Source organism: Canis lupus, chromosome 13 (genome assembly GCF_011100685.1).
Source record: "Canis lupus familiaris isolate Mischka breed German Shepherd chromosome 13, alternate assembly UU_Cfam_GSD_1.0, whole genome shotgun sequence".
Lineage (NCBI taxonomy): Eukaryota > Metazoa > Chordata > Mammalia > Carnivora > Canidae > Canis > Canis lupus.
Genome location: NC_049234.1, coordinates 45,019,565 through 45,043,728, shown reverse-complemented (window position 1 = coordinate 45,043,728; position 24,164 = coordinate 45,019,565). Strand labels below are relative to the sequence as shown.

At 40.2% G+C, this 24,164-nt stretch overlaps 1 protein-coding gene across 7 annotated transcripts in view; it reads left to right on the top strand.

Annotated features, from left to right (window-relative positions):
• The window catches only part of FRYL (FRY like transcription coactivator), a 256,547-nt gene that overhangs the window by 214,104 nt on the left and 18,279 nt on the right, over positions 1 to 24,164 (top strand). For all 7 annotated transcript variants that reach the window (XM_038556047.1, XM_038556048.1, XM_038556044.1 and 4 more), the window contains 8 exons: positions 1,770 to 1,910; positions 5,706 to 5,903; positions 8,741 to 8,902; positions 9,025 to 9,099; positions 9,443 to 9,619; positions 13,434 to 13,637; positions 15,651 to 15,818; positions 22,256 to 22,506. In XM_038556047.1, coding sequence (XP_038411975.1) covers positions 1,770 to 1,910; positions 5,706 to 5,903; positions 8,741 to 8,902; positions 9,025 to 9,099; positions 9,443 to 9,619; positions 13,434 to 13,637; positions 15,651 to 15,818; positions 22,256 to 22,506 — 1,376 coding nt within the window. The remainder of the gene's footprint in view (positions 1 to 1,769; positions 1,911 to 5,705; positions 5,904 to 8,740; positions 8,903 to 9,024; positions 9,100 to 9,442; positions 9,620 to 13,433; positions 13,638 to 15,650; positions 15,819 to 22,255; positions 22,507 to 24,164) is intronic.

The following is a 24,164-nucleotide window of genomic DNA, read 5'->3' as shown; positions in this document are numbered from 1 at the left end:
AAATATGATTTGAGTGGCTAAAGATGGAATTATATAAAAAAAGCAGCCCTACAACAGCATAGAAAGTTAATATTTATTTGTTGAGGAAGTAACTTCATGCCTAAAAAGTACTAAGTAGATATCCACAAAGAATCTCAATGGAGGGACGCCTGGGTGGCTCAGTGGTTGAGCATCTGCCTTCAGCTCAGGTCGTGATCCTAGGGTCCTGGGATCGAGTCCCACATTGGGCTCCCCACAGGGAGCCTGCTTCTCCCTCTGCCTGTGTCTCTGCCTCTCTCTGTGTCTCTCATGAATAAATAAAATCTTAAAAAGAATCTCAAAAGGAAGAAGTCCTAGTCACTAAAAACTAAAAATGTTTGTCAGCCTACAATCAAATGACACCTTCCTTTTTAAAAATTGACTCTAAAAATTAAACCTAAAAGACTGTATAAGCTTAAAAGAAGTTATTTTTAACTCAATAAACTTTTTTTTTAAGATTATTTATTTATTTTTTCATGAGAGACACAGAAGGAGAGAGAGGCAGACACAGGCAGAGGGAGAAGCAGGCTCCATGGAGGGAGCCTGATGTGGGACTCAATCCCGGGTCTCCAGGATCACGCCTCCGGCCAAAGGTGGCGCTAAACCTCTGAGCCACTGGGACTGCCCTCAATAAACATTTTAAATATTGCTCCTAACACTGTTTAACCTAGCTATGTCACTGATGTTGACTATCATAATATGCTTTAGTACTGGTGTGCATTTTTAAGGTGTTGGCTTTTGATTGGTTTGCTCCCATCAGCCCTACATTTAGGAGAATGGCTCAGTTGGTAGAGCATGCGACTCCTGATCTCAGGGTTGTGAGTTCGAGCCCCATTATGGGTATAGAGAGTACTTTTAAAAAATAAAAAATTATAAAAAAAAAAAAAAAGAGTTGATGATGGGAACTATCTGCATAGCAGCTTCTTAACCTGAATAAATGCAAGCCTCTAGGCTTATCTCATACCTATACTTTTAGGACAGAAGCCAACATAGAACCAAGGCTAACTTCCTAAGCCTGTTCTTTAATTGGTTTTGAATTCCAGCTCCTTAGACCAGCTTCACATTCGTGCCACCATCAAGCTCACCGCTAAGGTAGCACTAATTCTCTCGTCGAGGTGGTCGAGTTGGAAGTGGCATAGGACAGCCTGTGGGTACCACAATGAGTGACATTTTTTCACTCTGTAGGGAGAATGCTTTGTCCCAAATGTTCTTAGTATGTAAATGTTCCTTGTTTTATTATTATTGTTAATTCTGAAATGACGAACCACAGTACTGAAACTAGTTACATGTATTTAGAACTACATATATTTAACTTAATTGTCCTGTGAACAATATGAAGTAGATAGTATGATTACTGTATTATTAAAAAAAAAAAAAAAGGTTCACAGGTTAAGAAAACTTATCCAAGATCTTGTAGCTAATAGGGTGGCGGTATGAATGGTTTGGAGACAGTTATAATTTGGTGATGGTTGGTATATTAACCTAGAATAAACGGTGGTCAACTTAAATTAGTTAAGGAAATGAAAGAAAACAACTAAGATTAAAATGAAAAATAATTATTGATCGTTTCTGAACCAAGGACAAGTAATAGAAATAATTATCTTTTATGTTTATTATTTATTAGCCTCTGGATTTCTAATCATCTGATCATAAAATCATGGATTAAATCTATTATGTTTTTCAACATCGTAAATATAAATAATTGAATTTTCCTTAACCTAATGAAAGTTTACTTTTTAATATTACTTTAGCTGTTAGAGAAAGGATTGTCCAGCATGCAACAATCATTACTACAGATCATCTATAGTCTTTTGAGTCACATTGATCTCTCTGCTGCCCCAGTCAAGCAGTTTAATCTGGAAATCATAAAGATTATTGGCAAATATGTACAGGTGAGTGACCATAAATGTATAGAATTTGGCCATTTATGTATAGAATTATTCACTGCAAACAATTTATAATCATAAAAAAAAAACTTTAAAGTTCAAGAGTAGGGAAGTAGTTATTAGTCCATAAATCATGTTTCCAGGAATATTTACGACATGGAAAGAATGTTCTTAATTTAAGTGACAAAAAACAAAATCTGAATGGTAGGTTGGCATGATTCTTAATTTTGATTAATCATTACATCTATGAATATGCATTTCAGTAATGACTGGAAAGAATGTATATGAATGGCAGCTGTTATCACCTCTGAACAGTACACTTGTGACTCTTTTGTATCTTTCTGCTACTAACCAGATTCTACATAATAAATAGCTACTACTTTTAGAAACAGAAGAGCTCTTTGTAGAGTCTGTATTTTAGAGTTGCTCTCTGTGTCTGATAAAATGAGCCCAGATATTTAGAAAATAGAAAATCAGACTTGGCTTCATGTAAATGATGACAAGTCAGTCTGGTCTGTACTGAATTTCACCTTTGATTTATCTGCTAAGAAAGGCCTTGCTGAGCAGATCAGTATTGTGGATACAATTTATCAAAGAGAGCAAACTCTGAGAACCTTAACAGATGAAAAAATTATTTCTACTCCACTTATATTTGCATTCATTAAAGCAGAACTTACAAGTGGAAATACTTGGCTAGCAATGAGTTTGTCTTAGCCCATATCTGAAAGTAATAAAGCTGAGTTGGTTTCCATTATTCTATTTGGTAATCTAGGTTCTTTTTTATATTCCCTTGAAAATCAGTGGATGCAAATATTAAAACAAAACTAAGATTCTTTAGTGACCCTCTTCATCTTCTCTATCTCTCTCTCAATAAGCAAGGCTTCACCAAATAACATGTTTTTCTTTTTCTAAAGCACATTTCTTTTTCTTCTTAAGATATAAAGAAGCAAACTAATCAGGGGCACCTGGGTGGTTCAGTGGTTGAGCATCTACCTTCAGCTCAGGTCATGATCTCAGGCTTCTGGGATCAAGTCCTACATCAGGCTCCCCACAGAGGGCCTGCTTCTCCCTCTGCCTGTATCTCTGCCTTTCTCTTTCTCTCTCTCTCTCTCTCTCTCTCTCTGTTCTCTCATGAATAAATAAGTGGTTTTTTTTTTTTAAAGTTAACTAATCAGATATTTGCTGGATTATAAGATGTAGATGCCTTTTTTTTTTAATGTTCAGAACCACAAGCTCACATGTCTACTGGGAAGCAACTAACCATAAGAGGGCATAGATTTCTGACTAGTGAATGGCACATTTCCCATCTAAAAGGAACAGCACAGGGATGCCTAGGTGGCTCAGTTGGTTAGGCACCTGCCTTCCGCCCAGCTCATGATCCCAGAGTCCCAGGGTCAAGCCCTGTGTTGGGCTCCTTGCTCAGTGGAGAGCTTGCTTCTCCCCCTGCCCTCTGTCCCTCTTTCTCACTCTTGCTCACCCTCCTTCTCTCAAATAAATAAAATCTTTTTAAAAATAAATAAAATATAAGGAACAGCACAACTTAGCTTCCCCTAGTGGCTGCCAGTGTGCCAGGACAGATCCAGTGTGGCAAGAACTTCTAAGTTTTGAAGAGAAGCTAGAAATGTGGGTTTTTCTCTAAAATCTCCTAATTTCAAAATGTTGACTCAAGTTTCTTTTTAAATATTGTATGAACTGAAGTTCATATTTAGCTAATGGGCCATCACAGTTTGTGACTTCTGCTTTATTCAGACATTAACCATTTCACAGAATTGTACTCTTGATGGGACGCCTGGGTGGCTAAGTAGTTTAGCGCCTGCCTTTGGCCCAGGGCATGATCCTGGAGTCCTGGGATCGAGCCCTACATCGGGCTCTCTGCATGGAGCCTGCTTCTCCCACTGCCTGTGTCTCTGCCTCTTTCTCTCTCTCTGTCTCTCATGAATAAATAAATAAAATCTTAAAAAAAAAAAAAAAAAGAATTGCACTCTTGATAATCTTTTATATCTCATGCACAATTACCAGTATATTTTATAGAAATGTATTTGAGAGGGATCCCTGGGTGGCTCAGTGGTTTAGCGCCTGCCTTTGGCCCAGGGTGCAATCCTGGAGTCCTGGGATCGAGTCCCACGTCAGGCTCCCAGCATGGAGCCTGCTTCTCCCTCCTCCTGTGTCTCTGCCTCTCTCTCTCTCTCTCTCTCATGAATAAATAAATAAATCTTAAAAAAAAAAAAAAAAAGAAATGTATTTGAATACGTTTTAACTTTTTACAATGCCCACAGCTTCTAATTATATCTGTCAGAAAATGTAACTTTTTAAACTATTTTTTTATTATTATTATTTTTATTTATTTATGATAGTCACAGAGAGAGAGAGGGGCAGAGTCACAGGCAGAGGAAGAAGCAGGCCCCATGCACCGGGAGTCCGATGTGGGATTCGATCCCGGGTCTCCAGGATCGCGCCCTGGGCCAAAGGCAGGCGCCAAACCGCTGCGCCACCCAGGGATCCCAACTATTTTTTTTATAATGGTGTGCTTAAAATGTCACAACATCTATGTGGACATTTTTATAATTATTAAATATTTTGTGCTTTAAGTATCCTCCTATCAGGATGTTATTAAATAAATTGGATAACTCAGTTCTACCAAAGATTTTACTTGCTTTTTGTTATTGTTTTAGTGGCATTTTCCCCCTCAGACTGGTCAGCTGTGACACAGTATATAGAACACAAGGTTAACATGTGATTTTGTTAACCATAAGTCAGGAAAAAAAAGTTTTTTAAAATGTATCTGCTTTGTAATAGATGGTTAAAAAAAAAACTGTACGTTCTTTATTAGAAATTGATTCTTCTTGGGGTGCTCAGTGGCTCAGTCTGTTAAGCATCCAACTCTTGATTTTGGCTCAGGTCACCATCTCGGGGTCATGAGATTGAGCCCGGTGTGGGGCTTCATGCTGGGTGTGGAGCCTGCTTAAGATTCTCTCTCTCTCTCTCTCTCTCTCCCCCCCCCTCTTTTCACCCCTTGCCCCCAACTTGCACATGCTCTCAAGAAAGAAAGAAAGAAAGAAAGAAAGAAAGAAAGAAAGAAAGAAAGAAAGAAAGAAAGAAGCAAACAACTTCTCTACAAGTATCTGTCATGGTCATGTAAATCATTTTTAAATGATGTTGATAGAAATACACAAAACTAAAAGAAAAATAACTCAAAGACCTCAATAACTCAAACAACCTGGCCTCTTTGTAGTCCACTGGGCAAATCAGAGGGCAATATAGCTACATATGCAGGGGAAAAACCTCACCCTATGCAACTCAGTAACCCCTGAGAACATCACTTTAGTTGATATGATTAATCAAAATGAGGAATCATACCAATCCTACCATTCAGATTTAAGATTGGGTCATCAAAAAAACATCTAAAATTATTTTAGTTTTTTAAATATTTTTATGTCTGAAAAAGAAAGTATGCATTAAAAATTGTCTTGTCTCCATTCATCCAAAAAGTTCACATATATACAACCCTTGTTTACCACAACTGCCAGATTACTATATTAGGCTTTCTAAGTTAATATTTACAAAGCACTTATTAGGAGAAATGCAAGATATCCTGAGTTGGTAGCATTTTGGTATATATGATATTTTATAAATCTAACAGAAAATTAATTTTCTTACCTGTTTTAACTCAGACCTTCTGTTAAGGATCTTAAAGTAAAAATGACTTACAGAAGTTTTTATAGAAACAATATTTTCATTGTTTAGAGTGTTTACTAAATATATATTTATAACTTCTTAATGTCTGCTATTTTTTTAAACCAGAGTCCTTATTGGAAGGAAGCCCTTAACATATTAAAACTGGTGGTGTCTCGCTCTGCAAGTCTTGTTGTACCCAATGATATCCCCAAGACCTATGGAGGAGATATAGGTTCTCCTGAAATATCCTTCACCAAGATTTTCAATAATGTCTCAAAGGAGTTGCCTGGGAAGACTTTAGATTTTCATTTTGATATATCTGAGGTAATTTCTATTAGAAATTTTCATTTGTTCATCTATTCTCTGATTCAGCAAGTGTCAATTAAGTTCATAACTCACTAGGACACGTGACAGGTGCTGTGAAAATGGGGTGGCGTGGGGGAAAGCCCTGTCCTTAGGGAAGACCTAAGACTTGGGGAAATGGGTAAATAAACATTGTGATAAGTGCCTTAGTTGGAAGTCAAGTTAGAAGTACTATAAGGAAGATACAATACGGCATGTACATCTACCCTGATCTGAGTGTTGAAAGATAAAATAACCCTAGACAGGCATATATGAATGTTTGGGGAGGAAAGCTTAATGCAGGGAAAAGCAGCATGTATGAATGAAGCCTTGTAAGTGTGAGAAAGCCTGGTGTTCTGGAAATTTCCAATTTATAATATACCTTGAGCACTGACTATAGAAAATGGAGGTATAGAGTATGATGGGAGATGAAATGAAGGCACAGGAAGGAGCAAGATCATGAGGATCTTGCATGCATTTTAATAAGATGATTTTATCTGGAAGCAGTAGAAGCTCTTAAAGAATTTTTAACTGAAAAAAAAATTTTTTTTTTTAATTTTTAACTGGAGTGGAAATTGTAGGATTTGCATTTTGAAAAGTTTACTCTGGTAACAGGATGGAAGAGTACCAGGGTGGAGGAGAGGGAAGTCAATAAGGAATCTATTAGAATAATGAAAAGATAATGTTGGTTGTCTCTGGGCAATTGCATGGGAAATGAAGAGGGTCGGGATGGTTTTCAGAAAGACTAAGAAGTCATAAATGGGATTTCATGGGAAGGAGAGGAGGTACTAAGGAAGAGGCATTGAGGACAGCTGCTTTGACAACTAGATGAATGTTGGGAACTTTCAGAGAGACTGAGAAGAGAAGGCAAGGAGAACAGATCTTAGCAGGAAGGGGAGGGTAGAGGGTGATGAGGTCAGTCTTGGGTACACTGACTAACTCTGACACTAAGACAACAATGGAGCTGCCTAGTAGGCAGTTAGATTTTAAGATCTGAAGTTTTAGAGGAAGACGGGTGGAAGTAACAATTTAAGGTCTTTAGTGTTTTATAAATGGACAGTTAAAATTGTGAAAGGAAAAATAAAACTAGCATAAACTAAGACCTGAGAAACCCAAAACTTTAAAGAGAGACACAAGGCCCCTGGACCCTTTATTATGTCACATATTTAACATAAATCTCACATAAAAATTGTTGCCCTTGTTGGGAACCCCCAATTTTTGTTCCAGTACCTGAAACCATTCTTATTGGCCTTGAAACCATTAAAATCATCTTTTAGAAGCCAAAGAAGGAATTTTTCAAGAAGGAACTTACTGAATAAGGATTGTAAGGAAGTTGAGAAAAATAAAAATGGAAGATCTGATCACTCTTGTGTCGAGTAGGATCACATAGATTAAAAAAATTTTTTTTACCGTTTGGCCTTGGTATTAGAATTTATCCAAAGCTTTATGGGCTCTGTTTTTTAAGATGGAAAGAAAACTGTTTATTGCTAACTTTTTAGTTAATACCAGAATTCTGTCGTGGAGCACATAGCATAGGAATATGATGAGGAAATCAGGCTTTTCTTTTCCTAATGATCTTGTCTAGAGCAGTGATAAGAATTCTCAAAATACTTGATATGCTTTATTTCTATTTGTTTCATCAAAAATGAGTGAGTACCTGCTATGTACAGGCAGTGGAGATATAGTAGAAGAGCAGAGATAAATACACAAAGTCCAGGGGGCTCACATGTAATAGGGAAGACGGCCACATAAACAAATCAACACGTGCCAAATGTCAACATATAATTACCCGGATGTGTGATATCAGGGAAAGCCTCCTTGGAAGTCTGGAGTCCCCATTAAAAGATGATCATGGGCTTGGTCAGTTGGTGAATATTCCACGCAAAGGGGGGCAGCATGTGCCAAAACATAGGTCCATAAGAACATGGTGTGTTTGGAAAATAATAGCAAGCTCAGTTTTGCTGGAGTGTGAAGTTCAGGCAGGTGTGATAGAAGTTGAGGTTTAGGGAGGTAAGCAGGAACCACATCATAAAGGGACTCGTATGGCATGCAAATGAGCTTCAATATTATTTTCAAATGCAAATTCAAGACACTTCACAAAGCCAAAATAAATATAAATGAGTTTTGGATAATCATAGAATTTTTTACTGATATAAATTTGGAACTATTATACACCAGATTTGTAGTAAGAAGCTACACAGATATCTTCCTCTTTGGAGTTGTTACTTAGCTTGAATATTTGCAAAAGCACATTACTGAAGCACATATAACAATACGCATTGAAAAAAACACCAAAATGTTAATAGACGTTCAATCTGAGTGATAAGACTACAAGTGATTCTTTAAAAATCATTTTCATATTTTCTGAGCTTTCAAAGAGGATATATTTTATAATCATTGGGGGAGATGTGGAGGTGTTGATTTTAAAGAAAGCAGTCCCTATTTAAAATAGGAATAAGGTCTCAGAGAGTCATTTTCAATAAAGTCAAGTCTCCTGATTAAAAAAAAAAAAAAAAGACCTCACAGGCAATGCTTGGCTGGCTCAGAGAAGCATGCAACTCTTCATCTTGGGGCTGTGATTTTGAGCCCCATGTTGGGTATAGAGAGGACTTAAATATATAAATAAACTTTAAAAAATACATTTAAGAAAAGGACATCATTATCTTTGCTTTTTGTAACATCTACTTCATGCTTAGTGTCTTTCACCTTTTTTTTTCTTGGTTGTTTATTTTTAAAAATGTCCTTATAGGTAGATACACTGCTAATCCTTTTATGTTGAAATATCTGAGTCAGACACTACCATTTTTGTTTCTCTGCAGACACCAATTATTGGAAATAAATATGGTGATCAGCATAGCGCAGCTGGAAGAAATGGGAAGCCAAAAGTTATCGCCGTTACTCGGAGTACCTCCTCCACTTCCTCTGGTTCTAATTCTAATGCCTTGGTTCCTGTTAGTTGGAAAAGGCCACAGTTATCACAGGTACATGGAAACAGCATCAAAACTGAACATTTATAGAAGAATCCATTTTGTTGTATGACAGTTTGAGAATTTGTCTTATTTACTGGTAATCCTAACATTTGAATTATTTTTCTTTTCCTTAGCGAAGAACAAGAGAAAAGCTAATGAATGTGCTATCTCTCTGTGGTCCAGAATCTGGCCTTCCAAAGAACCCATCAGTGAGTAATCATGACAGCATGTGGAAAGGTGTTAAAAATCCTGTTAGCCCATGAAGAAATGGAAATTCTTCTGTCTCCTTGTTTGCCTTTCTAACTCCCCTTACTTTATAGCATTAACTAAGAATGAAAAAGATGCTACTTGTCTGTGTGGCACTTGGCAGTTATGTTAGCTAAGTATTTAGCCAGTTAGACTTCAGCCTGAAAACCAGATGAAAGCTCTGAGTTCACTAACAGATGAGACCTGCGGTGGCTTTTAGGGCACCAATGTCTCCTACACAGTGACAAAGCTGATGGATGGCCCTTTTTTTTTTTTTTCTTTTTCTTTTTTTCGGCTGGCGGTCAGGTTGTATTTTCTTCTAATGAGGATTTGGAAGTCGGTGACCAACAGACCAGCCTAATTTCTACAACAGAAGACATGATTCAAGAGGAAGAAGTAGCTGTGGAGGATAATAGCAGTGAACAACAGTTTGGCGTTTTTAAGGACTTTGACTTTTTAGATGTTGAATTGGAAGATGCAGAGGTAAGGATGTGGGCTCTCCGTTATCATATTTATAGTTTACAGTTGCAAGTGTATGAGAATTAAGGATTTGACCATAGGATCTTACTTATTAAGGTCAGTGTAAGGTCAAGAAGGTAAAAATCAGGTTAAATGGGTCATGGGAATTAAGGAGGGCACTTGTGATGAGCACCGGGTGTTGTATGGAAATCATGTATCACTAAATTCTACTCCTGAAACCACTATTACACTATATGTTAACTAACTGGAGTTTAAATAAAAACTTGAAACTATATACGTATATGTACATACATAAGTATTAAAAAAAAAAGTAAAAATCTAAATTGGCAACTAAATGTGACCAGTACCATTAGTCATAGAAGTAGTCTGAAACAAAAGAGGAAAGAGGAAATCTTAATTTTTAATTTTTTCCCCAAAAAATAAAAAGTGAAAAGTGATTTCTTCCAAAGTAGGTCTTTAATTTAGGGTGTGCTCAGACTTAAATGTGTTGCATGAGCCAAACAAATGAATATGCAGCAAAGTGGTAAAAAATTATATTAAAATTTATCAAACACCATTTAAAAATATATGTGCAAACACACTAAATTAAGTTAAATGAACTTACGTGATTACAAAAGCTTCAGCTCTCTAGAACTCTCTCCTGTGGCAAATGACCAAGATTGTACCTGCGACATCCTCACCATTTTCTTCGTCATGATGTAGCCAGCTCCCTCAAGTGACTCATTTTCATTTAGCCGGAGTCACCGGAGGGCTTTCTCCTCTAAATTGATTCCATCTAGATTAAGTTGATAGTTGTGTGTCACTTTAGATGATTTTGAAATGGAAAATCTAACTCAAAAGGTGGATTTATCAGCTTACAGAGCTGAGATAGCCCAGAGTTAGATATGGCTCAGCGAGGTCTCTGATCTATCTCTGCAGTTGGCGAGGTTCTGCCCTTCTCTGCGAGTCTCTGGCAGATGGTTCTGTCCACATGCAGCAGTGTTCAAAGCAAGTGAACACTGCCATCGTACATTAGTTGCTGAGAGGAGACCAGTTAGGGAGGTCCTCCTATATGCTTCAGCCTCCCTTACACATGGGAACATATGCACATGGTGGCTTGGGGTCGGACCAAATGCCTTTGTGCTAGTTTGGGAGCTGTGGAGGCTTCTGTGGTTCACTGTGTACATGTTCCCAAAGACCCAGTTTGCAGGAGCCCCAAAACCAGAATTATTCAGCACCTCATAGGGAAGTGGCTTTTAAACTTTTTTTTTTAAAACTGTGATCCATAGTTAATATATTTTCTATCATGTCCAAGTATCTAAATCCAAACAGCATTAAAACGAAAGTTCCTGGGCATTCTGCTGGCTCAGTCGGTTAAGCCTCCAGGTGTTGGTTTTTAGCTCAGGTCGTGGTCTCAGGGTCATGGGATGGAATCCTGTATGGGGCTCTGTGCTCAGTGGGGAGTCTGCTTGAAGATTGCCCCCCCCTTCCCCCCTGCTCGTGTGCACTCTCTCTCTCTGTTAAATAAAATAAATAAATCTATTTTTAAAAATTAAATTAAAATTTCAAGACTATGCAGCTGTGAGGCACCTGGATGGCTCAGTCAGTGGAGTGTGTAACTCTTGACCTTGGGGTTGTGAGTCTGGGCACACTGGGCACAGAGATTATATTAAAAAAAAAAAAAAGCTGCCTTGCTTTATCTGTTGTGCACACTGATATTTCCTATTCTCTTTCATTTTTTTCCAATATGACAGGTCATCACCCTCTAAAATTGATTTCACATCCCCAGTTTGAAAAACACGTTGTAGGTAATAGGACTGACTTGAATAACGAGGCAGAAAGTATGATGGACTGAAGAGGCTTGTTGTCCTACCTCAAGGGCATGAGCAGTTTCTAAATTCTGTTGGCAATTATTTGCTTTTTTCATTTGAGAGTTTAAAATTTCTAAAAGCAGATAGGCTCTTGACTTGTGTATAATGGTAAGGTTATTTATTTCATTTGCTTTTTTTTTTTAAAGAACTCTATAAACGCTTCTAAGTTTATCCTACACCCTAATATGTCAGTAGTAATAAATATGATTGAGTTTTGTTTTGTTTTGAAAGGGAGAGTTGGGGGAGAAGGAAAGAGAGAGAGAATCCTAAGCAGGCTCCACACCCAGCACGGAGCCCAGTGCAGGGCGTGATCTCAACGACCCTAAAACCATCGCCTGAGCTGAAATCAGGAGTCTGATGCTTAACCATTAGAGCCACCCAGGCGCCCCAATAAATATGGCTTTTGAGTAGAACCTTAGTCAAATTAAGTTTAAGACGCTTAATGTAGTTTTGTCTTTAATTCAAGTCAGAGTGAGTTGGGGAGGGTAGTGTTAATTGATGCCTCAGAATTAGGCAAATCAAATAATAGAGGTTTTTAAAAACCTAAATACCGTCTTGCTTAAAACATGGTCTCAGGAAATAACTTTGCTACAAAACAAATGGAACCGCTAATTAAACTTCTAAAATACCCCCCAATCTTGAAAGCTCCTAGTGTGTATTCATTCATTCACCAAATAAATATGGAGGGCTATTGCCATTACCATTGCTATGCTACATAATAATATTTGAGATATCTTGTAGGAAGGTGACTTTTCAAACTTTGACCTGCAGGGCTTCTAATACCCTGAGAAACAGGGAAAGATCCAAGAGACAAATGGGCAGAGCTCCTGGCTACCTTTTTTCAGCGAGAGCAGATTGGGTTTTGTTCATCACTTTTGCACGGTTGATTTCCATTTTAAATTTCACTTGAAATAAGTATTCCTTTGCTTTATTTAAAAATAAAAAAAGCTTTGAGAGTCTCTATTCTGGACAGTCCCTCTTGAGAAAAGGAACACAAATCCTATTTTGCTGCCCAACTCCCTAAAATTTGTCATAACAGGGATTAAGAGACCATATAAGAACTATACCCTTGTAAAAGGAGGATCAGTTTAGAGTAATAGAAACATCACTTCTATAAATCCCCTAAGTTGAAATCTGCCCTATTTCCTCTTGGTTATGTCTCGGTAACTTTGAGCTTTAACTATTTTGTAGTAAAAAAAAATGGGTTTAGCCAGAACCATCCTCCAGACTAAAATAATTGTGACCCTGTATGTTGTCAACTGAATGTGGGTATTTTAAGTCAGTTTTGCATCGTATCAAGTACTAAATCCATGTAAATTTTGAAGATTTTCTTAAAGTTCGTGTTGCCAGAGTGTATCATAGAAATGTTGTTCTAAGTGTCTGTCTCTGACTTCTTCATAATATATCTTGCATAAAAAAGTAATCTGAATCACATGTTGGCTTCCTACTCAGAGCTTAATCCAGAGCTTGAATCAGTCTTTGGGTTTGAGAAATCACAGAGTTTTCCCCCAAAGTGTAGTGTATATTTAAATGTTTGTCTTCGTTCTTTCTAATTCTGTGTGTTTTCCTTTTTGCTAACCAGGAACTGCAGGTAAGTTGCAGCCTGGTGTTGTGGATGTTTATGTGTTGTCATCTGTGACGTATTTGTCTTCTTCGTGGTCTCATTTGTGTTTGTGTCTTAGAATAGAAATGGCCTAGGTAGTAGGTTCAGTTGGTCCCCAGTCATACAAGATAGAAAGTCGAGAAAATTATTTAGCTACAGCAGGATCGACCACATATTTTGATCTTCTTTAAGTATAAATATTTAACAATGTTTTAAAAGTTTTGAGAAATTGAAGGGCTGATTGAAACTCTGCTTATGATGATGCATTAAGTATTTTTCATCTCGGTTTATGTTTTCCTGGTGTATTATGTTCGCCATATGCACATGTATCTGAGGTCTTAGAAATCACGTCTTTCCTTTCCAGGGTGAAAGCATGGACAATTTCAACTGGGGAGTCCGCAGGCGCTCGCTGGACAGTATTGACAAAGGGGACACCCCCTCCCTCCAGGAGTACCAGTGCTCCAGCAGCACCCCCAGCCTGAACCTGACCAACCAGGAGGATACAGACGAGTCCTCGGAAGAGGAGGCGGCGCTCACAGCAAGCCAGATACTCTCCCGGACGCAGATGGTATACGGCTCCCTACCTTCTTATACAGCGACAGTTGGTCTCACTTTCCTCTTAAACTTCCAACTTAGTAATTAGCGTTTCTCGATTTTCTGATTTTCCTTTCACTTTGGGTAAAAAGCACACGCTGAAAGGAAAAATACAGAAGTGCCCCGCTAACGGAGCGTTCTGTTAGTAACAGAACTCCACATTTACATTGAGGTTGCGCACCCCTTCGCAGCTAAGACGGTTTCCTCCTCTAGTGATGGTGAGTCCTTCTGGACACTTCTGGAGGCCCTCGTCTTGAATGACACATGCTTTTGCCATCAGTGTGGACACCAGCACTGCTTCCTTGACCTCCCGCTTTTCTTTCCTAGTTAGCGCGGAAAGATGGAGCACAGCTTCGGTGCCTTTCCAGATCAAGTCAGTTATGTGGGGGTTCCGACTGGGAGCCCCCCGGCGAGGTGGGGGAGACCATAGAGGGAGTGCCCAAGGCTGCAGGAGTAGGGTGTCTGCTCAGAAACGCAGAGGGGGAGGGGGAGGATGCCCGTGAGCAGGAATCGGGCGGGCCACCCTGACACAGCCCAAAGGCCGTACCCTCTTCGCACGGAGCCCACCTGCACCACTCCGGTCACTGGAACCCCGCGGCTCCGTGCGGGGTGTGCTCAGTCTGCCGGTGGATGGTGGGGGCTTTCAACGAAATGGAAAGTTGTCTGTTTGGTGCCCGTTCGGGCTTACGTGGCTGCTTGCTGGTGAACGCTGCTTCTTGAGAATCTGCTAGGTGCTGAATGCTGCTGAGTGCTGTGGTGCTGCTGAGTGCTGTGGTGCTGCTGGGTGCTGCTCAGTGCTGCTGGGCACTGCTGGGTGCTGTTGGGCGCTGCATGGTGCTGCTTGGTGCTGGCCACTGCTTGGTGCTACTGGGCGCTGCTGGGTGCTGCTCAGTGCTGCTGGGCTCTGCTGAGTACTGCTTGGTGCTTCTTGGAGCTGCTGGGCGTTGCTTGTGCTGCTGGGTACTGCTTGGTTCTGCTGGGCACTGCTGGGTGCTGCTCCGTGCTGCTGGACACCGCTGGGTGCTGCTCAGTGCTTCTTGGCACTCCTCAGTGCTGTTTGATGCTGCTCGTGCTGCTGGGTGCTGCTTGGTGCTGCTCATGCTGTTCTGGGCGCTGTTCGGTGCTCCTTGGTGCTGCTCGGCACTGCTGGGTGCTGCTTGGTTTTGCTGGGCGCTGCTCAGTGCTGCTTGGCACTGCTGGGCACTGCTCGGTCCTTCTTGGTGCTTCTCGGTGCTGCTTGGTGCTGCTCATGCTGCTGGGCGCTGCACAGTTCTGCTGGGCACTGCTTGGCGCTTCTTGGTGCTGCTTGGCACTGCTGGGTGCTGCTTGGTTTTGCTGGGCGCTGCTGGGTCCTGATGGGCATTGCTCAGTGCTGCTGGGCACTGGTCATGCTGTTGGGAGCTGGGTCCTGCCGGACACTGCTCAGTGCTGCTGGGCACTGCTCCTGCTGCTCGGTGCTGCTGGGTGCTGCTGGGTGTGCTCATGCTGCTCGGTGCTGCTGGGCACTGCTCATGCTGCTCGGTACTGCTGGGCATTGCTGGGAGCTGCTCATGCTGCTTGGTACTGCTGGGCGCTGCTGGGTGCTGCTGGGCACTGCTCATGCTGCTCAGTGCTGCTGGGCGCTGCTGGGTGCTGCTCATGCTGCTCGGTGCTGCTGGGCGCTGCTGGGTGCTGCTCATGCTGCTGGGTGCTGCTGGGCGCTGCTCATGCTGCTCGGTGCTGCTGGGTTCTGCCGGGCGCTGCTCATGCTGCTCGGCGCTGCTGGGTGCTGCAGCCACAGACGAGCCCCGCGCCCACAACCTCGCAGCACCCGAAGCCGCCAGGGTGACTGCAGAGAGGCGCCTGTGGCCTGCCGAGGAGGCCGGGCGCCATGGAGCTCCTCCGCTGGGTGGTTTCTGCTGGGGGAGCGTGAGGTGCGCGGCCATGGCCAGGTGAGCAGCTTGGCCGCAGCGCCGTGTCCCCGCCTCACCTCCCCTTCCCCTTGCAGGTAACCAGCGACGGCGCCGCGGACGAGGCCTCGCCCGAGCTGCCCGATTTGCTGCTTCAGTCGCAGGATTCCACGGGCAGCGTCTCGGCAGAGGACGCGCTTCTCCTCAGAGCTGGGACCCCGAGTTTGGAGGCTTCTCTAGATACTGCTAACAGCCAGCTGCCTGAGGTGGGGCGAGGCGCGGGCGGGGGCACGGCCAATCCGGGCTCGCTCTAGCGCTGCTGCCTTCCTCGCTTTTCTGCCAGAGGAGTTTTCACCTCATACACTAATTATTTGATTCGTTTCCAGTATTTCTAACCTGTGGGGTTGTTTTACATGAAATTGTCAAATCTGATCATTTAAAAAAAAAAAGTTGAGGGATCAGGGCAATGACCTACAGGTTAAAAATAATCTGGAGTGTTTTTAATGAGCATTTTGTGTTGCAGAGTGTGATTTAGGTCAATGTGCAGACGCTTCCTTGGGGACGGTGAGCATCTTCCTTGGTGCTGTATCTTCTTCGAAGGATCACTTTTGTTTTCCTTTCACTTTTTGCTTTGTGTTTGGGTTTATGTGATTGGTGCTATGATTGGGATTAAAACCTCAGGCCAGCTGTGTTAGCAGTGGGTTAAGTGAAACCTTTCAAAACTACTAGTTTATGATTTTTGGAAAGGCCTGTGAGAAGTGAGCCAGATTCCAAGCTAATGACTGACCAAAAATAAGTAAGTATTAGTTTTCTTAGTATTTTTGTTGTTGTTGTTGTTGTTAAGATTATTAGATATACTTTTTTTCTTTTTCTTTTTTTTTTTTTTTTTTTTTTTACTATAATTGTTATAGTTGTCATGTGCTTTAATGCTTTGGTAAATATTAGGAAAATATTCATTTTTTTATGGTTAACCAAATTAATATTATTAGATCTCATTACTTTAGTTAGTTGAATTATCATATTATTGAGTTTACAGTGGATTTTACATTTTTTAACAGCAATCAGAGTTTGAGATGAAAGCATTTTTAAATGTATGGCTAGTATGGCTTACGTTTATATAACTCGGCAAATACTGAGATTTTCCTACATGCCAGGCATTGAGTTAGGTGCTTGAAAGATGACTAAGGCATGGTGACCCCTACTCTCAGGGGGTGCATTGGCTATCAAGGAAGACTGACGAGGTTAAAAAAAGAAAAGACACATCCATCCGAACAACTTAGTAACAGCCATGTCTGGCTCTGTGAAAACTCAGGAGAGACTGATCATCTGTACCTTCAGGTGAAGGTGGTAAAGGACAGGCTTCATGGCGACCGGGACACCCTGTGGAAAGACACGGCAACGTGAAATAACTTGGTTTGTTCAGGCAACAGCAGGAAATTGAGTATTTCTAGAGAACGAAATGGGAGAAAGAGGAGGAGGGAAAGGAGAGTTGGGCAGGTCTAAGATGCGAAGGGTCCTCCTACCTGTCACACTGAAGACTTAGACTTTACCTCAAGATGCTCAAAAGTCATGACTTCTCACTGTTCCAAGAGATAGCTGTTCCACGACAAGCACCGTACCAGGCACCTAAGATGAGACTACAGGGCACGCAAGTACGCAAGTAGTCAGTACTTCCCGAGCCCCTGCTGCCTCTGGTCACTATTCTAGGCACTGGGCACCTGACGCTATGTGGAACATAGGCTCCTGGCTTTATGGAGCTTAATTCTAGTAAAAGAAATGATAAACCGGTAAAACAAATAAAACAGAAATAATACATCAGAAAGTGATCATCCTCTTAGTCATACCAAGAAACTCTGACAGTAATGTGAAATTGGCGAGGGAGAGAGGGGCGTTTGAGGTGAAACCTAAGGGAAGGAAGATGTGCAGGGAAGATGATCGGGGCTTAGGAAGCAGCAGTGACAGAGGGCCCCCCGCTCCCCCACCCCAACCCCCCATGCAGCTGAAGAACAAGCTGGCCCTTGAGCTGGAGCATAGCGAGCAGGAGGGGCTGGATCAAGACGTTTGAGGGGTGGGCCGATCCTAGAGCCACACTGCCCGTAACCATCGGAGGATTTTAGGCAGAAGAGGGACACGATTGGATTTTGTTTTTTTTTTTTTAAATCTCTCTTTTGCATGTGTGTGGAAAAAGGATAGTAGGTTCTAGTATCTAGTATCTAGTACCTGTCACATGAAGCCTGCAGGCCAGGCACCTGTGGTCAGGGGAAGGGATGGTCTGCTTTGTGTTTCAGTGAGGTCAGAGGTGTGGAGGGTGGACGGGGGCGGGGGGGTGTGGCTGAGATGGGGAAACGGACCAGAAGAGTGTTGGCAAGAGATGAGGGGGCCTGGAGGAAGAGTGCACAACATGAGAAGTGTTTCTGGGAGAGAGCCGGCTGACTTAGAGATGCACCTTAAATAGACTGTTCCTTTTGGTTGGTGGAAGACTTGTCCTTGGAGTGTTAATTCCTAATCTGTCATCTGTGTCTGGTCTGGATCGTGACCTGTGAAAAGGTCTCATTAGAAACAACGGAAAACAGGTTGATACTAAAAATACCTTCATAACAAAAGCAGTAAGGTTAATGGTTACCTGTTGTCGTTCTGCTTACTTGACAAACAGGAAGTCTTTTATTTTTGGTTATTAAAATAACTATAATCACAGCAAACTACTGATAAGAAATCATATTTATTGGAGATAAATTGGAAATGCACATATATTTCCATATATATTGGAAACTGTGTTATTTCAGTTGGGACAACCATTTATCCAACAGAACTGTATTTTATGGCTTGTTTCCAAGGCACTCTACAGATCCTGATGATATTTTTTATATATATAAAGGAAAAACACTTCACTTTACTGGGTTTATTTCCTTTTCCAGTCGTGGTTTCATTTTCAGTATAAGCTTTGTGGCATGGTGAATGAGAAGGAAGGAGATATTCATAAACCATAGTATTTCATGTAGAAACAGTTCTATTGACTTTAAAATTATCACCAAAAGAATGGCTGTCCACAGGAATATATTAGGAATTTTAGCCTAGTTTGTTTTACCCTGGCATGCCCTCAAACAGCCCTTTAAAAAAAAAAAAAAAAAAAAAAGCATGAAAACACCAAGATAATGAAATAAAATCATAATTCTGTTTTTTAAACCAATTTCTTAAGAGGAAGAGTTAATTTTAATAGGTGAAATACTTCATGAATTAAAGGGAGAATCCATTCCTAGAATTGAGAGGGGTTTTTTCCCCCTTAAATTATGTTAATACCAAGAAGATAAAACAGAATAGGCTAAAGCATGTCATGTCATGACAGAAACTTTAGACCCATTTGTTCCTTTCTTCTTTATTAATATATACAAATTATACCCTGAGCTGTTAAGGATTAAGTTCTTCACTTGCATTTATTACAGAAACCTTCACAGAGGAATTTCTTTTAGTATTTTTTTTTCCAACAACTTTTAGTATTTATAATAGTTACCACTTCATAGATGGCAGAAATTATTCCTTATAGGATATGGGTCTTTGAATGTAATTGTATGTGTGGTCTGTATGCACACATACGCAGCAGTGTGTAATAAGAAAGTTCAAGAAAATTCAATTCTCATGATGTACATAAAGCACCCTCTTCATGAAATCTAGGTGGCCTAGAAAATTCCAGCATATAGTATATGTTAATAATTATAGATTAAACATCTATTTTCTAAGTATTATTCAATAACAGATGTCAACCTAATACTGGTAGAAACTAAAGAAAAGTGAGAACATTAAACTAAGAAGTTTGGTGGGTTAAATCAACATGATATATTCAAAGTGATGTAGAAGGAAAAATTAATGCTAATAAAATTTCTAGGTGTAGAAATCTCTCTAGCACTATTACAAACTGTTTCCAATAACTAATGCATACCACTTTAATGGCCAAATCTTTTTAAAAAAATTTCAGATGCAAATACAGTATATTGAATATGTTTTTGAAATGACTAAGGAATTAATTGTACTATATTATTTAAAGAGTGCTGTTCTGTGCCAAGTCAGAATTTGCTACTTTCCGTGCTTAACTAACTCCAGACCAGTGTTCCCTTAATATACTTTGTTTTCCCCCCATATTTCTATGCCATTCCTCTTTTCTTTTTTTTAAGGTTTTATTTATTTATTCATGAGAAACAGAAAGAGAGAGAGGCAGAGACACAGGCAGATGGAGAATCAGGCTCTTCACAGGGAGCCCAATGTGGGACTCGTTTCCAGGACTCTGGGATCATGACCTGAGCCAAAGGCAGATGCTCAACCGCTGAGCCACCTAGGTGTCCCCCATTCCTATCTTCGAAGTCCTTTTCCCTGAATTGTTGTCTTGGTCAGCTTGAGCAGCTGTTACAAAATACCAGAAACCAGGTAGCTTATCAACAGTAGAGATTTACTTCTCACAGTTCTAGAGGCCAAGGAGTCCAAGATCAGGGGGTACCAGCTGGTTCACTGTGTTGTGATGCCTGCCTTCCTGGTAGCTCTTCTTGCTATGTCCTTACATGGTAGAAAAAAGAACTAGCTAGCTCTCTGGCCTCTTCCTGCAAGAGCACTCATCCCATTCATGGGAACCTAATCACTGCCCAAAGGTTCCATCTCCTGATACACCACATCGGTGGTTAGGGTATCAATATAGGCATTTTGAGAGGATAAAAACATTCAGTCCATGACACTATCACTAACCCATCTTTGTCAAAACCCATCATAGTGTTGTTTCCTCCAAAGAGACCCATCTCCATGCCTCAACCAGATGTGATCTTTCCCTTCTTTGAGTACCAGTAGTCCTTTATGTATTGCTCATAATATTTACCATACACTTAATGTACTCTAGACTATTGTCATTTGCATATTAGGCTAACCCCACCATTAGATCGTAAATTAATTGTAGATATTGATTTATTCCAGAGCATGCAGCCCAGAATCTGGTCAAAATCCTTCATTTATGTTTTAGTTGAATTTTACAAATGTATAAACTGAGGCCCAGACTGATCTGAGGTGAGGTTCTGTTTCACTACTTTCCATGTTTTGGAAGAAAAATTCTATTTTGACCCAAGAAGAAAAGAAACTACTATACAACTAAGTAGTAACTTAGGACTAAGCACCTTTTAAAAGGAGCTGATCTTCACTCTTAAAACTGAGACCATTAGTGCTTATTTTCAAACTGATTCATATCCATTCACATTAAAATTAGTGTTGACTACAGAATGGGAGAAAATCTTTGCAAATGACAAATCTGATAAAGAGTTGATATCCAAAATCTATAAAGAACTTACACCCCAAAAATAATCCAGCTAAATGGGCAGAAGACATCCAGACAGCTTACAGACACATAAGATGTTTTTTGTTTTTTTTTTTTAATTTATTTTTTATTGGTGTTCAATTTACTAACATACAGAATAACCCCCAGTGCCCGTCACCCATTCACTCCCACCCCCCGCCCTCCTCCCCTTCTACCACCCCTAGTTCGTTTCCCAGAGTTAGCAGTCTTTACGTTCTGTCTCCCTTTCTGATATTTCCCACACATTTCTTCCCCCTTCCCTTATATTCCCTTTCACTATTATTTATATTCCCCAAATGAATGAGAACATATAATGTTTGTCCTTCTCCAACTGGCTTACTTCACTCAGCCAGACACATAAGATGTTAAACATCACTCATCATCAGGGAAATACAAATCCAAACCATGATGAGATACCACCTCACAATGTCTGATTGGCTAAAATTAACACAAGAAACAACAGATGTTGTCAAGGATGCAGAGAAAGGGGAACCCTCTTACGCTGTTGTGGGAATGCAAACTGGTGCAGCCACTCTGGAGAACAGGATGGAGATTCCTCAAAAATAAAACTACCCAATGGCCCAGTAATTGCACTACTAGGTATTTACCCAAAGGATGCAGAAATACAGATTCAAAGGGGCACATGCACACTGATGTTTATAGCAGCATTATCAACAACAGCCAAACTATGGAGAGAGCCCAAATGTCCATCAAGTGATGAATGGATAAAGAAGGTTTGTGTGTGTGTGTGTGTGTGTGTGTGTGTGTGTGTGTGTGTAATGGTATTTTACCTGACCATCAAAAAGAATGAAATCTTGCCATTCGCGATGATGTGGATGGAGCCAGAGGGTATAATGCTAAATAAAGTAAGAGAGACAAATACCATATGATTTCATTCATATGTGGAATTTAAGAAACAAAACAGAGAGGGGCGCCTGGATGGTTCAGTTGGTTAAGTGTCTGCTTTTGGCTCCGGTCATGATCTTGGGGTCCTGGGATCGAGGCCCACATCGGGCTCCCTGCTCCCCCTGCTTGTGCTGTCAAATAAATAAAATAGTTTTCAAAAAGAGAGAAAACAGAGGAACATAAATGAAGGGGGGGGAAGAGGGAAGGAAACCGTAAGAGACTTGACTACAGAAAACAAACTGAAGGTTGATGGAGGGAGGTGAGTGGGGGATGTGACTAAATGGATGGAGGGTATTAATGCTGTTATGATGAGCATTGGTTGTTAAATGTAAGTGATGAATCACTAAATTCTACACCTGAAACCAATTTTACCATATATGTTAACTAACTGGAAAAACACTTGAAGTAAAAAATAAATAAATAAATAATTGTTAGTATTTTTTAAACTTGATAAAAAATGTGATTGTTTTACAGGATACAAGTTCAGTATTAAAGGAAGAACAAGTTATTACAGCCTTTGAAGATGAAGGTTCATATATAATTCAAGAACAGCAGGATTCTCTTGTGTGTCGGGGGATTCTTGACTTAGAAGACACCGACATACCAGAGCCTCTCGCTCCTGAAAGCTACCCCGAGTCCATCTGTGAGGACGACGTTACCTTAGCTTTGAAAGAATTGGATGAACGATGTGAAGAAGAAGAAGCGGATTTCTCCGGACTATCTAGGTGAGAATATGGTTTCACAAACACTAGAGTAAGATGACCTCTTCTCTCCCAGCCCTTCCCAAATAGGACTCTCTATTCCAGTTTACTTACTTTCATTTCTGTGTTTTAGCCTATAATCCTACCACCTTCATTTTAAAAGAGAAAATGACTAAGATGGGTTTATTCTCTGTTACTGACCTTCAGTTTGCCTAAAGAAAAAGCATAATGAGGAACATTCTACATTTAGAAGCACACACACCAAATACCTATTTCAGCAAAATGCCAAATGGCCAGTTGTTAAAACCAATCATGAATCATGGGATGAACTTCTGTGATAGTAAAATAAATCTGAAATGTATCCAAAAAATCGTTTTATAGTTTCCTCATCAGCAGAGGTTGTAAAGTGTGACTTATACAATGGGCAGAAGTGATCACTTCTTGGTACCGTCAGATGTTAGCTGACTCCTTTTAAAATGTTCCAGCTCCATACATTCAAAATGACCACAGAGTATCAAGAATTCCCAAAGAGGGCCTTTTCTTGACGCATGAGCTAACAAAATTGAATCATCGATTATTGCATATAGTCCTTAGAAGAAATCTTGGTAGCTATTATGAAATGTGTCCAGCAAACAGTTCTGTGATGATTAGAATTATCATCTAATATCTATCATCTATTATTATTAGATTACTAATGCCTAGTATTTTTCCTTTACGTAAGTTCTATAAATATTTGTTGTTCAAAGTTGTGTTTTTTATAAAGGTATGTAGCTTAATACACTGTGTATCTGTGCCCCATTCAGTAATTTCAAGCCCCCTGGTAATTATTTTTATATAAAAATTAGTATTTAGTAATCGTCAAATATTTCAGAGTTTCAGTCTTACAAGAAAAATCATTTGTATTTCAAGTGATAATAGAGTGTGTGTGTGTGTGTGTGTTTAAAGTAAGCTCTGTACCCAACGTGGGGCTTGAATCCACAACCCTGAGATCAAGAGCTGTGTGTTCCTCCAGCTGAGCCAGCCAGGCACCCCCTCAAGTGATGATAGAGTTTTAACATACACACAGGAGACTTTCACTCTTCAGGATATCTAGAATATTTTCCTGTATTCGAAAGTGTGTATTCAGACATTAACCTTGGTGATACGCCTTGTTCATGTTACCAGTTGGGACGGCAGTAGCCTGTGCAGTCACTCATTCATTCATCACACGCGAAGTCAGGGTGCCAGAGATGATGTGGAGGTAGATCCTCAACTACTGGGACTTCTAAAAGGTTGAAGCCAAATAATTGCCTTCGGTCAAGTATTAAAGATGAAATATAGTGCATTTCTACTAAATACAGAGGAATAGCTAGCTGCCCAAGCTTCCAAGAAACACGTTTTTTAAAAATCAGTCACCACAGTGACATTATAAAAATATACATTTTTGAGGTATATCTTAAGTTTTCACTTCAAATGTTGGTTTTATTTTTATCTTTTCCCCCATCTTTACTTAGATCCCTCTCTTCCACATGAATTGCTTGCTCCACAATTTCTGTAAAGCCTTATAAAGCTACGTGGTCATGGAAACACACAATCTTAAGACCTTGAGTAATGCATTTCTTTATGGAGTGTCTGACTCAGACACGACCTCATCTTTAAGATCCACAATTACCCTTTCTTTATAGAATGACCAACCCAAACAT